This window comes from Carassius gibelio, chromosome A2, assembly GCF_023724105.1.
Source record: "Carassius gibelio isolate Cgi1373 ecotype wild population from Czech Republic chromosome A2, carGib1.2-hapl.c, whole genome shotgun sequence".
Lineage (NCBI taxonomy): Eukaryota > Metazoa > Chordata > Actinopteri > Cypriniformes > Cyprinidae > Carassius > Carassius gibelio.
The window spans coordinates 26,109,188-26,127,823 of NC_068372.1; the positions used below are offsets into that span (position 1 = coordinate 26,109,188).

The following is an 18,636-nucleotide window of genomic DNA, read 5'->3' on the forward strand; positions in this document are numbered from 1 at the left end:
TATTTTGAAAAAGAGAGAAATCATTTTATTGCAGTGTCACTGTCTGATATTCTGCAAACATTGTATTTCTTTCCAAACTATAGCCAACATTTTGTACACCTACTTTTTAATACATTTAAGATTCAAATCTAAATCAATGAAAACCATCCATTGACTTACATCAGTGATTTCATACTTGAATGCTGAATTATCATATAATTGAGTTTATGTAATTTAGGGATGCCTTCATATATAAATAGCATACTGTTTTTTACTGAATTTATATGCCTACTGTTCATTTCCTTTCACAGTAAATTTAAATAATCTTTGCACTGTAATGCACCGGTTTTTATATTCCACGATAAGGATTTCCTTCTCATTGATAAATTGGTGGTTTTGTGAATTGGTTTACACTGTTCTTTAATTTTGTAATTGGCATTACATTTTCTTACCTGAAATATAAATTGATTTGAATATTCTTGATAATGATATACTGTATCAAAAGATTGCAAGGTACCTGATGTTACTATTCTTCAAATCTATGCCCGAGGTAAGGCTCTGAAAACAAGTAGTTAAATAAAGTTACTTAAACTGTTTGTCTTTTGTTCAATCCATGCATGTTCACTGATTTTTTTTAACCAAGCTCATCTAATGTTTCTGAGAACGAGAGAGACAGCTATTAAATGTTTGATAATCTGAAATTTAACCAATTTATTAAAACAGAAAATGTTTTGTATCGTCTATATGCCTTTGCCAAAACAAATTGTATTTACTAAAATGTAAAATTTAGCTGTGTTCTACATTTTGCATGAAACCTTGTACCACGGTACTTCTAAAAATAAAGCTTATATATGGCAAACATACATTTGTAAGTAACTACAAGCCACTGATCGGTTCTGGACTAAATGCATAATTAAGACAATATTTTTATCTATGTCTCCTGTTCTGGCTTTTATTCTATTTATTTTTATTTTATTATTCTACATTTATTAAAGAGATTCAAAGTCAAAATTAAGATTCTGTCAATTTATCAACCCTGTCAAACTATTACATTTACATTTATTCATTTAGAAGACGCTTTTATCCAAAGCGACTTACAGATGAGGACAATGGAAGCAATCAAAAAACAACAAAAAGAGCAAGGATATACAAGTGGAAAAACAAGTCTTAGTTAGCTTAAAAGCAGTAAACATAGCAAGGCCTTTTAAATAATATAAGTAATAAAAAGAAAACAAACTCAAAAAGAATAGATCAAGCTAGTGTTAGGGGTCTTTTTTTATAATTGTATAATAAATGAATACAAAATAAAATACAAAAAGATAAGAAAGATATACATTTTTTTTTATAGAATAGTGTAGAATAATGAGTGCTAAAGTTAGAGGATCAAAATAAAGATGGAAGAGATGGGTTTTAAACCATAACATTACCATTAAAGTAGTTAATATTACTTGTATAGCTAAACCTACAGGCCTAATACTTCTTTTTGTGGCTGTCATGAATCATTTTTTGAGGTTGAGCAGAGACCCCCAACTTGATTGTAAAGAGCTTTGGCTGTACAACAATACACAATAAAGTGGTATATAAATGCATCATTCATTCATTCATTCATTCATTTCGACAAAGTCAAAAAGGTATATTCTAATTTTTGCTGCTTTTTGCCTAATATCTTTTTATTCCACAAGATAATAAAACAGATTTGAAATGACATGAGTAGGTATAAATGATCACATTTACTTATATCTCTCACAAACTGTTCTTTTAATCACAAGTAAATTTACTATAGTAAATGTTTAAGAAATTAAATTATTTTGAGATGAAAATAATAACTTATTTTCTTCTTCTCCTGGGATCCAGTATGTGAACACACACAGGTCTGAGTGATAGTGGTGACACACAAACTTCTGTCAATGGGCAGAATCCGTGTTGAGACATACTCACAGATCAGGAGAGCTCAGACCAAAAAAGATTTGTGAAGCACTGGATGAAGGAGGAGCTGAAATTAAATTTGTATTTTATTCTACACTGAGGAATTGTGAACCAACCTTATTTTCAAGTCAAGTCAAGTCACCTTTATTTATATAGCGCTTTAAACAAAATACATTGCGTTAGGGCTGTAGCAATCAAATATTTTAGTAATCGAGTATTCTACCACAAATTCCATCGATTAATCGAGCAGTCGGATAAAATGTGTTTTTGCTTAATTAAAGTGCAATATTAATTATGCAAGAGAAAATAAGACTCTTGGGTCTCTTAAAATGAACAACTAAGTTTCCTTTTTTAGATTTTTTTTTTTTTATGCATAGAATGCAACGCAAACATCAAAAATAAACATTTAGATTAGATTAGATTCAACTTTATTGTCACTGCACATGTAGGTACAAGGCAACGAAATGCAGTTAGCATCTAACCAGAAGTGCAATAAGCAGTAAGTACAGAATAAAGGTCTATAATATGTACAATAACTATACAGGTAAGTATTATGGACATAATTTACAGATATTAAATACTATAAGCACGATATACAGATAGGTGTACTATGAACATACTATACAGATGGGCTATGTAAAAGTGTATGTACACTATTGGCAGAACTATGAACATAATTTACAGTATTGAAATGGACAGTAAAGTGCATAGAAAAAATATTTCAATGTGCAAATGGATTCTGCAGTGTTCCTGGATGAACAGGCAGTAGTGCAAGTAATAAAAAGTTACTTTTTGCTTGTTGTGAGTAAATAAATAAATCAGAGTGTTGAAGAGGGGGAGGAGTCTAGAGCGATTCGCTAGTAAATGGAGCATTGGAGCGAGAGCTTTTTCCAATTTGGTTGTGACCAATTCGCCCCTGGTGCCCGAACCCAACCTTTTAAGGCCAAATACCACCACAAAGATGCTAGTAACACGCTAACCATGTTAAAAACATGCTAGTAACAGCCTAGCAACCACCCCAGGTTCCTTAGCCATATGTTTTATATATATATTTTTCTGATAGACTGTATTTAAAATATTCAAACTTCAATCTTTAAAACTATTTTAGCTTTCAAACTACTTTAAAAGCTTTTAAAACTACTTCAAACTTTCTGGCTTGGCTTTTTCCAGCCAACTTAAATTTTGTCTACAAACTTTCCTCATCTAGTTATGACTTTGTCCCTCTTTATTCTTTATACCAAGGCTTCCATTGCATTTTTTAATACTGAAAGAGGCAGGAGTGTCTGCTTGCCAGAACACTACTGCATAATCAGCCCAAACAACACCAGTTTGTCTGTTTCTTTAAGTTAATACCAACACACTTCCCATCACTATACAACGGCAAATAAAAAAACTATTATAAGGAGGAGATGAGGCATGGCAGGAGCACACAAAAGAGATGCATCATGCGGCTCATTTAACAATAGCCATGGCTAGCCTGATGAAGAGGGATTATTGTTAGATGCCAGAGTGAAAATACACAACATAACATCAGCACAAACGGCAGGACTACACAATCTATATTTGGTTTGAATCCAAGTAATGTCAAGGCACCAAGTTACAATGTTCGAATGCTTTGTCCTTCCTAACAATTTTCTCATTTTGCACCTCCTTTGCTTTTTTAAAATACTTGCAACTAACAACATACAATGGGTACCACTTTTGGCCCAGTGGATTTGAGAAAATAGTCTTTTAAAAACACTTACTAAATCATAAACAAACTTTCCTAATTATTTTTTATTTGACCACTAGCAATGTTCAAATGTCAGTTTTTATGTATGATAAATACACACTTTTTTTTTTTTTGTATTATCTAAAATAAAGCATAATTAAATATATCTTGATTTTTCATCAACATTTAGATTTTTTTTTCTAAATAAATACTGAAATGAAAATGATTTTATTTATTTATTATTATTGTATGTTATTTTTGTGTTTTGCTTATTAATTTATAGTTTTTTAAACTGAATTTTTATAGTTTAGGATTTTAAAGTCTGGGTCTGGCTGAAATGTAATATTCTACATTATATACATAAAATTCATACATGAATGATAAATGGTCAAATGTTTTCCACATCAGTTTCAATAGGGTCTTTATACATAATGATTCAATCGGTAGTGTTAACAAAAATCAGTTAAAGTTGAAGAAACACCCACCTACAAACCACAGACAATATTCCATTGCCATAGACGTCAACAACCTTGACTTTCTTCATAAGCGAAGCATAGCACTGAATGATTGCAATGGCATTCAACTGCAGAGAAGATGTGGGATCTGCATGGTCTTAAATGTTGTTAAATGCATGAGCATGCATTGGACTGAATATCACCCATGGTCAATGAAAGTCGGCATGTAATCAGTGGAAAAGAGTTGAATTAACTGCACCAGCCCTGACAGGCCAAGCAACCTCCCTGCCATCTCATCCACTAATGAAGCATATCTAACTTTTTAGACATGGCAGAACTAATTTAATCTAACTTCTGAGAGTGTGGTGCCATCAAATTCATTATTCATAAAGGACAGGATATTATAACTCAATTCTCAACTCGTCGCTGTCCTTTTCAAATCCCTCTGTCTGCTTCCTTACTTTTGTCTTCCGTCTTCATCTTTTTCTTGCACTTGTATTTTTAATCTATTACAGAGAGCTACACACTGTCATGGTCGCAGCTGAACAAAATAATTTGCTTGTGTTTTTTGAAGTTGGTCTGTGGTGGTCAGTGGTTTTATTCAGGAGAGGATCCCCACGGGTGTCTGGAATGCTACTGCAGGGCCAACTCCACCAAAGCACGGAGACACGATGCGAGTAATAACAAAACGCATATACCTTTACCACTCACATGAATAATACATGCCATCTTTCAGAGCCCACCTTTCCTTTATGTTGCTTGGATCAGTGGGCAGGAAGAAGTGATGAGTTTGGTACCACTCACAGCAGCCTGTTGCCCCACACACACACTCACACACACACTCTCTCTCTCTCTCTCTAGTCAGCATGATGGAATGTGACCCCAGCGTGAGTGACGGGAGGAGAAGACGTGGTTTCATCAGGACTTCCCGCAGACATCAGATCACAAAGCCACACAGTACAGGTGAGACACTCGCAGGGCCAGATGGGACAGACGCATACACACAAAGAGACTTAATGCACTGAAAAAGCTGTTCCTGAATCTTGTGGTCCTTGTCCGGAGGCTCCTGAAGCGCCTCCCGGAGGGGACGAGGTTAAACAGTTCATGGTCAGGGTGAGAGGAGTCCTTGAGAATGCTGCGAGCTCGACGTAGACAGCGTTTCCTCTGGATGTACTCAAGAGCAGGAAGTGGTGTCCCTGTGATGCGTTGGGCAGTTTTCACCACCCTCTGCAGTGACTTGCGGTCAGCCACTGAGCAGTTCCCATACCAGACTGTGATGCAACTGGTCAGGATGCTCTCGATCGCACACCGGTAAAAGTTCACCAGGATGGATGAAGACAGCTGGTTCTTCTTCAGTGTCCTGAGGAAGAAAAGGCGCTGGTGAGCCTTCTTGACCAGGCTGGAGGTGTTTGTGGCCCAGGACAGTTCCTCCAAGATGGTGGTTCCCAGGAACTTGAAGCTGGAGACACGTTCAACAACCATCCCGTTAATGTGGATGGGGTCATGCGTGCTTCCTTTCTTCTTCATGAAGTCCACAATGAGCTCCTTGGTCTTATTGGTGTTAAGGAGCAGGTTATTGTCAGCGCACCATGTGGCCAGGTGCTGTATCTCTTCCCTGTAGGCAGTCTCATCGTTGTCACTGATGAGGCCAATCACCGTGGTGTCATCTGCAAACTTAATGATGGAGTTGGATCCATGCACAGGCTTGCAGTCATGGGTGTAATTAGTACCCTCTGTTTCTGTCTGTACTTGTACTGTGAACAATGACAATAAAGTTGACAGATGAATTAAGTGCATTTAAGTGCCATTCAATTGGGGTTTTAAATAAAGCATTTTCTGAGATGCACATTAAACATTAAACACATAAAACATTAATTAAATGTATCCTTTAAATATTTAAAATTAAGCAAACTTAACTTTTTGGTAAACAAAGGGGATTTACTATTAAAAATAAAACATGGAAGAAATGTTGTGTGATTAAACCTTAAAAAAATAATGTTTGATTGTTTGCCTCCCAAACAATGTTAGGTAAGTTATTCCAGAGTTTAGGCGCCAAATAGGAAAAGGATCTGCCGTCCGCAGTTGATTTTGATATTCTACTGTAGATATTATCAAATGACCTGAATTTTGAGAACGTAGCGGACGTAGAGGAGTATAATGTAAAAGGAGCTCATTCAAATACTGAGGTGCTAAACCATTCAGGGCTTTATAAGTCATAAGCAATATTTTAAAATCTATACAATGTTTGATAGGGAGCCAGTGCAGCGATGACAGGACCGGGCTAATATGGTCAAACTTCCTGGTTCTAGTAAGAACTCTTGCTGCTGCATTTTGGACTAGCTGTAGTTTGTTTACTAAGCGTGGAGAACAACCACCCAATAAAGCATTACAATAATCTAACCTTGAAGTCATAAATGCATGGATTAACATTTCTGCATTTGACATTGAGAGCATAGACAGTAATTTAGATATATATTTGAGATGGAAAAATGCAGTTTTACAAATGCTAGAAACGTGGCTTCCTAAGAAAAGATTGCAATCAAATAGATCAAATATGGTGTCACACTGGTTTCCTTAAACTTCTTTAAGCATAAAGGAGCAACTGTATTTAAAATGCTAGAAAAGAGAGAGTCCATAGTTTATGTTACATCATCAAGTTGTTCTGAGGTTTTGGATATGCTAAGGAATTCGGATACATCAGGAAGATAACTTAAAAAGCAGTCTTTTGTGGTAGAAGTGATGGTTCTAGTGGAATTTACAATTTTGGCTATATGAAGTTTGCACAAAACTAAATAATGATCTGAGATATCATCACTTGGCTGCATAATTTCAACACTATCAACATCAATTCCATGTGACATTATTAAATCGAGAATATGAGTTCGACAATGAGTAGGTCCTGAGACATGTTGTCTAACCCCAATAGAGTTCAGAATGTCTATAAATGCTGATCCCAATGCATCTTTTTCATTATCAACATGGATATTAAAATCACCAACTATTAAGACTTTATCTGCAGCCAGCACTAACTCGTATGTAAAATCACCAAACTCTTTAATAAAGTCTGTATGGTGCCCTGGTGGCCTGTATACAGTAGCCAGTACAAACATAACAGGGGATTTATCATTTACATTTGTTTCTCTGGATAAAGTTATATGAAGCACCATTACTTCAAACGAGTTATACTTGAAGCCTGCCCTCTGAGAAATCCTGAAAACGTTGTTATAAATTGAAGCAACACCTCCCCCTTTGCCTTTTAGACACGGCTCATGTTTATAACAGTAATCTTGGGGGGTGGACTCATTTAAAATAATGTAATCATCAGGTTTTAGCCATGTTTCTGTCAAACAGAGGACATCTAGATTATGATCAGTGATCATATTATTTACAAAAAGTGTTTTCTTAGAAAGGGATCTGATATGCAATAAGCCAAGCTTTATCATTTGTTTATCCGTATTGCATCTGTTTTTTATTTGTTGAGCCGCAATGGAATTGCTACTCTTAACTTGGTTTGGACGTTTTTTTGTATTTTCGGGGAATAGACACAGTCTCTATAGTGTGATCTCTAGGTGAAATAGTCTCTATGTGCTGAGAATTAACTGACCTCTGTGATGTGAGTCAGCTAGCAGATGGTCGGTTAAGCCAGTCTGTCTGCTTCCTGACCTGGGCCGCAGTTAGTCAAGTATAAACTCAAAGACTATGGTTCAGTTGGACTCGGGCGCGGTTCGCATGCAGTGTGAGCGCTAACCGTGCCGGAGCACGGAAAAGGACGCTTTGCATCACGGTTTTGCGACGCTCCAAAACCAACATGGCAGGGAAAGGGTCGCTTTTGGTCTACGGCTGAGGTGCAAAACGCATAAAAACTAAAAACTGCAAAGTCCTTGCTGCACTTCAGCTGGTACCTTGCAAACATCCTCATACGAGCAGCACGATTACGTGAAAATTTTCGCGCCACTAAGGCGACACATCTGTTTAACAACAGGCTGTGGACCAAACACAAAACACAAACACAAAATTATCCACAAAGAAAACAGAACGATGCACTCCATTGTGTTCAGAGAGCGCCGCTCTTCCTGTTTATCCCGAAACCGTCGCACCATAATGACGTAAGCGTGCTCCGGGCACGAATGCTGAAACCCTATATGTGAGTGCAGGCCAGAGGGGGAGTGGGGAGGGGGGACAATCGTACTCGGGCCCGGTTCATGGCAACCTTGCCTAGTGTGAGTACACCCTTAAAGGGTTAACCTTTTAAACTTCCATAGAAATAAGGCTAATGATTCTCCTTTAAATTAACTCAAATTATACACAAAGTACAAATTTGTTTTCACTAAATGTAAATCAACACACCAATGTAATTCTGGTATAGCTATGTAAACTCAGTACATAAATAAAGTAGGATTATGTAAATGAACTTAAATTGAACAGTTTCAGTCAAGAATTTAAACTGTAACACTCGATTAATATACCCAATGAATCACAGAGTATTAAACCGTTATATCCTCCAAAATAAACAACTTATTGTGGGCCCACCACACACACACACCACACGCACGCACACGCACGCGCACACACACACACACACCCCGTTGCAGGCCTGAAACGTTGCTTGTGTGCGTTGAGGCCGAATGAAACGTAAAATGGCCGCTTCACTCAATAAGAGCACAAATAAAATAAACAAAGGGTACCTGACAGTAAATGGCAAGGGTTAACGATTCCCGTCACCCGTCAGATCGATCCACGTGAAACCATCATCATTTAGGAAGCTCTGTGATGTTCCCGCGATGCCAGAGGAACTCCTAACCACTCGGCGATTAGGAGGGCTATCTGGATTCCTCCTCAGTGGCTCGACTCCGTCACTCTCAATCGTTGCACTAACAGAGCAATCACTCAGATCACCTTTGATGCTCTCACATACACACCGATGTAAGGGATAACGTTAAACTTGAGTAAAGTTTCTCACCAGTAACATAAATAGTCAATTTTACTGCAATAAACTAACAGTTCTTCCGAATCGTCGTGTTGACTTCACAACAGAATACTATTCAGCTTAACACTTAAATAATGCAGTAAAGACTATATTTTTACACAAATAAAACCAGCGCGCTCTGTTATCATGCCGACAACATCTTTTTTTTTCTCTCCTTCTTTTTCACCTCCTCACTCACACTAGCCCTGGCCAATCACAGCTGCCATAACTGATATGAGGCGGGATCAAGCTGTTTTTAGCCAATAACCTTAAACCAAATACAACTTACAGCTATTACCATTTCTGAACAGGTACACTTTGATTTAATAATAAACTCTCATCACCAAGCAGCGCATTTCTGCATAAAATAAACAAATAAATAAAATGCAAATGATAATAAAGAATAATCATGTAGAAATTAACCCAGGGTTACACTTTCATCAGGTTTCTCAGTGGGTGCATCACTGAGTGGGGAGAACCTGTTAAATGTTTTGATCGGAACAGAAGAGCGGTGTTTTGACCCATGACTATACTGCCTCACTGTCACCCAGTTGCCCTGCTGCAGGGGCTCTGTTGCCGGAACTGAACAATGTACAGCAATCCCTGAGCTAGATGCATCCAAAGCCATATCTAGAGCCCTAACATTCTTACTGTCCTCAATTAAAGTTTGAGGACAGTCTCTAATTCTGAAATCTGGCATCTTTACCTTTCCTAGGTAAAGATGCCACAAAAATAATCTATTCAAAAGTTTACCAAGTATAGAAGTAAAGAAATGTGCCATATCATCCTTTAAAACACTAACACTTGGAAGAATAACTGTATCTCTACTGATCTCCTTCATAGGTTTGTCATTTGATCAAGCTCCTTGTTTTTTTGCAAATTGATCCATTCCGGAAGCGTAAGTGTAAATGCTTCATCAAGGATTTACTTTGTACATGAAAATGCTTGAAACTTTCAATAATTTTGAGAAAACAAGTAATTGATGCTGTCATCGAACAAAATATGTCATCTTACAGAAGTCTGTAGATAAGAACAGGTCCGAGCTCATCCAGATTGTTATAGTGATGCCAGTGGATATTATAACCACTAGTAATGTTCAATATATCACCTCTAGAAATAATGTTTTTAATTTTCTTTTTTTCATTTGAAGAGCGAGATGTTCAGTTACTGCTTGTGTTCGCAATAGGTAATATTTTTGTACTTATCTTATTCATTCATACTGCAGGATAATAACAGATTTGTTACTAGTGTGGTGTGGAATCACACACCCATACTGAAGAGGTGAAGTATTTGTAATGAAATGTTGCTCAGCAAACTCACCCCAATCACACATTATAAGCTAAAACGCTGCCATCAAGTCACTATGATTTTTAAATGCTTTTAATCATTTTGATGTGCAATACATTCCCACCTGTGGGTTTACAGGTCCCCCTCATCATATACTTTACAGGTAACAAACCAAAGGAAGAGGCACGCTGCACGAATCCGCTGCTGGACCAATCATATCGGCTTTTACCACTTTCGTTTTATCTGACTGAACCCCACCCAATTTACTTGAACAAGGAAGCGTTGAAAGTATCGACAGGTTTACAAAATAATAATAATAAATTAATCATCTGCATTTGTGGGTTTGGGGTTAACAATAAAAATGAGCGAGAACAACGAGGGAGAGCAGCAGGAGCGATGCGAAGGTACAAATCAATCATAGCTTACATGATGTGTGAAATAAGTGCTTTAAAAATTCTTACCTTTTAATTTACTAGAATTGGGTTCGTACACGGTGGTTAAGGGACTGAAGTAGCCTAATTGAATTTGACTTTTTGAAATTTAAGTCCCGTTAATGCCTTGAAAACAAACATATTTATGAAAAGGTAGCCTACTTAAAAACTTAAAAACGTGAATTATAAAAACAACGACAACATGGACCACAAGGGAGGGGAGACACACACAGTATTATTGCTATGATTCCACTACGTAGCTATACTAAACAATTGAAATCACAATCACGTCGGAATATTTAAAACTCTTTTCGCCCAACCGCTGATCCAGAGAGAGCAGCGCTCATGATAAGTTTAATGTTTGAAACACCTTCACAAACAATCTACACAGTAGAGGTTACATTTCTGTGTTGCAAACATTAACCTACTACTAACGAAAGTATTACACCTCTTTTCCATCAGAGGTGACTGAAAGTAATGTCTATTTCAGAAATGAACAGTTCAAGATAATATAAATCATGTAGTCATCTAAAATAGATATTAATTTTAGGCTGAACAATGAGCTTGTTAAAGCAATTACGAGTGTAATCATAATGATTGTATTAGCCTATATGGAAATTTAGAGGCTTCCGAACTCTTAGCTTTACTTTATTATGAAGTAGTGGTATCTGGATGGCATTTTTTATGATTGTTGTGATTATTTCAGTTATTTACTGAACTGAATAAATTAATATTTAATGGTGTTAACTGTTGTCTTACACTGCAAAATGATAATACATAAAATTATTAAATTCATCACAATTATTATTGAAAAAAGCACACAAAATCCCAATAAATTACTTTTAAGACAATTAATCACCAGCCAAATTAAGGCTAGTTACAGGCCTATTATTATTGTTATTATTATTAATATCATTTTATTTATTTAATTTTAATTTTAAAGTTAATAAGATATAGTAATTTCTCTCTCCTCTATTTCAGCTATTAAGAGAAAATTATTGTTTATGTAAATTGACAAATGTATACTTCACACACTTACAAAACTTGTCTAATGTAAGTGCTCATCATTAATTTAATTTTTATGTATGCTAAAGAAAAAGAAAATTGGTATAGTCCTGCATTTTTCACAGAGAGATGGAAAAAAAGTTGGAAGCTACAAAGTTGATGTACAGTAGACACCAGTTTCAGCTGCATATTCCTGCAACTTACTAGACTAATAATGTGTCACTAAATATAAGCTACTTCACTCTGATGCTTTTTTTGTTTGTTTGTTTGTTTTTTTAACCATTTCACTGCATTGTGTTTTAGGGTTAACAGAAGTTTTTGGAAAATTACTGGACAATGTCCTGGTAGAAAATTACCAGTACATTTTCCTTTTATTACATTTCCTTTTCCATTGTATTATTATAATTATTATTATTTTATCATTAGTCTCATTTTAAATTCGAGTTATTAAATTGGAAAAGAAAAAACTGTCTAAAAGTTGTACAGTAATAGATTTTATTCATTTATCCCCAGAGGCCAAGTTTGTGGATAAAAACTATTCATACCTTATTCAAAACGTTACTACAGTGATGCCAATAGCAGATGAACTACTCAACAAGGGCATGATACATAATGAAACATATGAACAGATCAAAGCAGAAACAACAGACCAGGAAAAAATGAGAAAATTATTAAAATCATTAAAGCCTGACAACGTCAAAAGCACCTTTTATTATTTGCTGGAAAAGCATGCAAAACACCACTTCAAAAACCTGGGTAAGTTAATATTTTCAAGAGATTTATGAGTACTACAGCTACAGATTTAATCTATAACCTGTACTGTGCTTATTGTTAACAGGTGGTGTCAGCAGGAAACGCAAGCTTGCTGATCCTGAATGCTCAATACCATTTAAAAGTGAGTTTACCTTGTTGTTATTAGTAGACAGTGCTTGTTGGAAAATATTTTGAAAAAGTCCCATGTTGAAAATACTAATAGTGGAACAATATACAGTATATCTGCCACAACTTTGAAAATGAAAACATAAGAAAAAACTGAGACATTAAAATACATTTTAAAACATAAAAAAAACAATGTTTTACTACAGTAAGTGATACACTGATCATAATGAATTAATTTATCAGGACTGAAAACTAGTTACAAAGAAATAAAGTGTTATGAACATAATCTTCTTATTCAGTTGATGAGTCGGTTTAAGTTTATTTGTAGTCACAGTAGCCTATATACATCACATTTAGAAAGAATGATCATTTATAGTATATTTTATAAAAGCTCCCAAACAAAAAGCATTATTATATCTTTATGACTTAGGCTACATGGAGATAAACTCTCATAGAAGAGACCTATGACAGATAAAATATGTTACTAAATAGTAGTGTCTTTTGCATTGATTATAAATATTTCTGCCATGTCTGGTGATAATCCAGATCAGATCAAGGTATTTCAAACACTCACTGCTGACTGAAAGGGAGTTTTGAGCTCAAATTATTTAAAAAAGTTTGTAATGCTGGTTTTACAGCTGTAAAAACTCCGCCTTTGTTCATAACCACTCCTCTAGCCCCAAGAGTTGTCAAGAGTACCGACTGCGATAACATTCGGTACTGAAATTTTAAAAACATCAATTTCCCACTAAGATTTGAGCGGTGCTGAGCAGATTCTTAAACTGTGCTTATTGGTCATTGTTTTTATGTACTCAACAGATTACACAGTTGTTTTGGCTTCAATGCTCATCGCTTCATGCTCTTCACCGAGTGCTCACACAACTGCGACACCATTTGGTACAGACCAAATGTTCTGAAAATGGATCAGTCAGTGGATACCTAATATAGCTGCACATAGATGGATCCGCTGATAGATGCAGCTTTCAAACACTCTCATGTGTTTCTTGTGTGAGGACTCCGTGAAGAACATGAATCGATCAGCATTGAAGCCAATAGACATAAATGTTGAGTACATGAAAACAATGACCAATCAGCGCTTTTTAAGAAATCTGATCAACAGCAAACAGACAAAACTATGTGCAAGATGTCATCATAAAAAACTGTTTATGTGTCTTTGTCACAGGACTTAATACTAAGACTACAGAACAAGACATCACTAACTATAACAATGCTAGTAACTCAGCACCACCACCAAGACCAGCATCAACAAATATTGTGACCAACATTATATGTGGTGAGTTGGTATTTTGATTGATAAAAACATTAATAAAACAATTGTCAGCCATATCCATAAATTAAAATTAAAAGTTAAATTAAATAAATGCATTTAGCAGACGCTTTTATCCAAAGCGACTTACAGTGCATTCAGGCTATCAATGTACCTATCATTGTGTTCCCGGGGAATCGAACCCCCAACATTGCACTTGCTAACGCAATGCTCTACCACTTGAGCTACAGGAACATATTATATACACCATACAGTATGTATACAATTGTGATGTACTGTAATTTATGTGTGGACACCACTAATTGTAAATATTATATTTGTGCTTTATGTTGCTGATGAAATACCTCCTCATAAACGGGACAATACTCCCATCATAAATGAAATAGGAATGCCCCCTGCACCCAAAAAAGAGTGTAAGAAATCCCCAGCATTGAAGAAAGAGAAACAAACTCTTGCACCAGAGAAAGCGGACAAACCTCCCGCACCCAAGAAAGCGGAGAAACTTCCCGCACCCAAGAAAGCGGAGAAACTTCCCGCACCCAAGAAAGCTAAAAAACCTCCCGCACCCAAGAAAGCGAAGAAACCTCCCGCACCCAAGAAAGCGAAGAAACCTCCCGCACCCAAGAAAGCGAAGAAACCTCCCGCACCCAAGAAAGCGAAGAAACCTCCCGCACCCAAGAAAGCGAAGAAACCTCCCGCACCCAAGAAAGCGAAGAAACCTCCCGCACCCAAGAAAGCGAAAAAACCTCCCGCACCCAAGAAAGCGAAGAAACCTCCCGCACCCAAGAAAGCAAAGTAACCCCCCGCACCCAAGAAAGAGAAACCACCCATGCCCAAGAACCTAATTTTTTGGTTCATTTATAAACTCTAGAATAGATCTGTCTCAGTATGTGTTTTAAATCCTATGCAATCACTTTGTATTGTTGTGCTGTTCTTACCGAACATTAACTTTTTTTTCCTCTTGATAAAGAAATGGATGAAGAAAATGCATATAAATTATTCCAATAAATATTCATTAGCCCTCCGACATAGTAGTCATTTTGTGCATTTTAGTTGGTGTTGGATGGGGACAGAATGGACTTTAATTTATTTGGCATCCTCCCCTTAACCATTAAATAATAGTAGACTATAACTTTTGGTTATGAAATGAAAAATTCAACATAGTAACAAAAAACTTAAAGGGGTCATATGATGCGATTTCAATTTTTCTTTGCTCTTTGGAGTTTTACAAGCTCTTGGAAATGAAGATCTGTAAAGTTGCAAAGACTAAAGTCTCAAATCCAAAGAGATATTCTTTATCAAAGTTAAGACTCCCCCCCCCCCCCCCCCCCCAAAAAAAAAAAAACCGGCACATTTAAACACATATCTACAACACTGTGGAAAATTTCCTAAAGAAAGAAGCAGCCATGTCAGGGAGATGCTGTGTGTATCTAGGTGAAAGCAAAAGCACTTTATTTGCCCTTCCAAAAATAGATGCATCTTTAAGATTACTTACAACAGAACAGCAACGCATTTTATTGACGACTGTTTTGTGAATCTACGAGAGGAGGTAATTATGACTTTGCTATGACAATCTGGCTCTTCTGAATCAGCTACTGTAAAGGTTCATTCACATATAGCGTCTTTTGCGCTCTGTTTGTTATTTCAAATGTAGGCACGCACTTTGGAAAGAAGGAGAAAGCGGCGTGCCTAGCGTTTTCCACAAGTTTTTAGGCATGATATGTGAATGGCCCCTAATTATGTTTTGTTATTAGCTTAAGTATTTGCTGTTGACTGTTCAAATGTGGAGTTTTGTGCGGCATGTTGACTCTGTTCCTCTTTCTCGCTTGAACTGATGGTAAAACTAAGGACATTATTAACTGTCTTTACATTTATTTTGAAAGATGAAGCTTGCGATTATGGAAAGTGGCGTTACATTTCCGTCAAGTGCTTGCAGTGTTCGGCCAATCACAATGCACTGAGTCAGTTGGCCAATCAGAGCAGACTGCGCTTCTCAGAAGGAGGGTCTTTGCAGAAAACAACACATTTGAGAGAGGCGGGGCATGGACCTACAATAATGTACAGTATTTGAAAAGTTATGTGTTTTTGAACATATTCTGTTACACCAAATAATGATCTTTAAAAAAGCAGGAGCATCATGCACTCATTCATTTTGAGGAGGCACGTGGTGGGGGGGGGGGGGGGGGGTGATGGTTAGAGGTTTGGTTCATCATGATTGTCATGACACGCAGAAATCACTATAGCACTGCATATCTGATATAGACTAATGTTTCATTTATTTTTTTCCTTTTCATTCAAAATATTCCATAACATGTTAAATATATAAATGAAAATAACTTGATTCTCAAATATGTGTAAGCAAATGCATTTTGCTCCTGTATAGAATATGTTAGTTATGTTATGATATCTATCTTGGCAGCGCGTCACTCATGGATAATCGAAAATGGGCAAAGAGGTGGGAGCTGGCTGCTGAAACCATGCCCACCTAGCTTGACGGTGGGCAATCTACCTGTCACTCAAGTGGCCACTCCCTTAATTATGCTGAAATTTCAGGCTTAATTTAATTTAATTTAAACGGATGAAAAAATTCACCCCCATTACAGTTGCCATGAAGGTCAAAAATACTTATATAGACCAAAACCACTTTTTGTACAAGGCTGTGAAATTTTTTTTTTTTCTGTTGTAAAGTTGGGCATTTTAACATGGGGGAGTTTATGGGACTGACTCCCTTTTGGAGACAGTCTCTAGCGATCAGTTGATTAATTGCAGTTTTAGTCACTTCTGTATTGGTTTCAGAGAGACTGGAAGGTTGCTGCTTGATAATATCTTTTTACTTAAAGCTGCAGTCCGTAACTCTTTTTGGTTAAAAATGATACAAAATAAATTTTTTAGCAAGTAGGCTACATAACCAGCCAGTTTTCGAAACGATCGCCTTACTTTAATCTGATTCACAACTGTTATCTTATAATAATGTTTTATAATTTGAGTGGTATGGGTAGGTTTTTGCAGGAAATGCTGATTTTTTCTTTACTATAACAATACATAAATACTGATAAGTATTAACATAAGTAGTAAATAAATTGTGATTTATTTGTAATAATTAAATGGAATGTTGAAGCGCTTTGTAGGTATTTATGAGTGAATCTGTTATAATAGCCTATTATAAATTGGATGAGATATAGAAATGTAAAGAAAAAGGTACATTTGTGAGGTGTGGAGTTAAGTGATTAGAACAGGGGGAACAAAAATTCCTTATACTTATTTAACCTTGAAAGACAACAAGGTAAACATAACACAATTTACAAATCAAAAAACAAAATACTCACTTAAAAATACTATTACAATTAGTGCTTTAGAAAAAGAATGCTGTGATCAAGTAATAGTCTTAAAAGAAGTAGTTGATGCAATCAAACATCTTAAATGTAACAAATCACCTGGTGTTAGGTTTTGTATAAGTAATAAGCACGAAGATTATCTTCCCAACCTCACTTTATTCCGAACAGTAGCTACCTTCACATGTCTTTTCCATAGACAGTAAAAGTAATGGACACAGCGACCCCATTGGAACTCAATTGAGACAAGTGAAGCCCGTTTTTAGCGTTTTTTAGCACTTCCGTTTCTGACGCGCAGACTCAAATTAAGCTTGATGACGTCAGCAACCTGTCTGCCAGATGTAAATCTTCTAGTAGCTGTGCGTGCAAACTGCCATCGTTAATCTTGCAGAGACGGCGAGCTTGAGCGGGGAGTTCTTTGGCGTGAGTGAGCAGGAGTAAGTATTCTGATTAATTATTTTGTATAGTATTTTAAAATGTAACGCCAGTACGCCATATTAAGTTAATTGCTTGCGAGCTTCTCCTCCTGTCTGTATGGTAATGCGACAGAGAGTAGAGTGGTTATGACGCAATCGTTAGCCTATTTTTTACAAAAACTGTTTATACGGGGCCATAATGTAACATAGAAGGTATTGGAGCCCTTTATACATTGTCGTGTATCTTTAGAAATAAATAGTGGACAAACCGAGTCTTTAAACGCCTCAGATGTAAAGTTATTCGCTGTCAAAGTGACGCCAAAATGAATGGGAGTCAATGGGAATGCTAACGCAAGTGAAGTTCTGCTACAAAATGGCAGCCCCCAGCCGACTTCAACTTCCGGTCGACTTCCTTGCCGCCTGGTCTTTTCACTAAGCCCCTTCTTCTTCTCCTGTTGAACCCACTTCTTCTTCTTACAATACAACGTCCCTAGAGGTAGCATTAGGAATTACAGTACATGATACAACATTTCCCTTTTTTGTAAAAACATTCTCCTTAACTCAACAGAAGAAAACATGTACTCTGAATAAGTAGTTGTGACAACCTAGTCAACTATTCAGTAACAGTCCATACATTATATTCAATGCATGTAAACAGTGACATCTCTGTAACTAATAACCTATAACATCAGTACATGAATGGTCAGCAGAAGCAATCAGTTAACATCTGAACATACTTCAACCACTTTTGTAAACCAAGGAGCAATTAACTCATAAAACAGTCCTGTTTAGTGTACATAGTCCTTGTGCCAAACAGGCTTTCGTCTCATACGTGAGACTTTCACAGAACTGTGTGTAGTGTTTTGTGTTTGCTGTAATGTGTTACTGGCAATTCAGGCGAGTATGCCAGCTGAGCAGCATTCCACTTTTTTCCATCACTGAGCAGGAATGTGTTGGGTCC

At 36.5% G+C, this 18,636-nt stretch overlaps 1 protein-coding gene across 1 annotated transcript; it reads left to right on the plus strand.

The window, feature by feature from the left end:
- The first annotated feature begins 10,575 nt into the window (after nucleotides 1-10,575).
- On the plus strand, nucleotides 10,576-14,954 carry LOC127934994 (PYD and CARD domain containing). The gene is made up of 5 exons (XM_052532574.1): nucleotides 10,576-10,728; nucleotides 12,274-12,516; nucleotides 12,599-12,655; nucleotides 13,823-13,933; nucleotides 14,314-14,954. The coding sequence occupies exons 1-5, from the start codon at nucleotides 10,686-10,688 to the stop codon at nucleotides 14,724-14,726; spliced, it is 867 nt and encodes a 288-aa protein (XP_052388534.1). The 5' UTR covers nucleotides 10,576-10,685; the 3' UTR covers nucleotides 14,727-14,954.
- The last annotated feature ends 3,682 nt before the right edge of the window (nucleotides 14,955-18,636 follow it).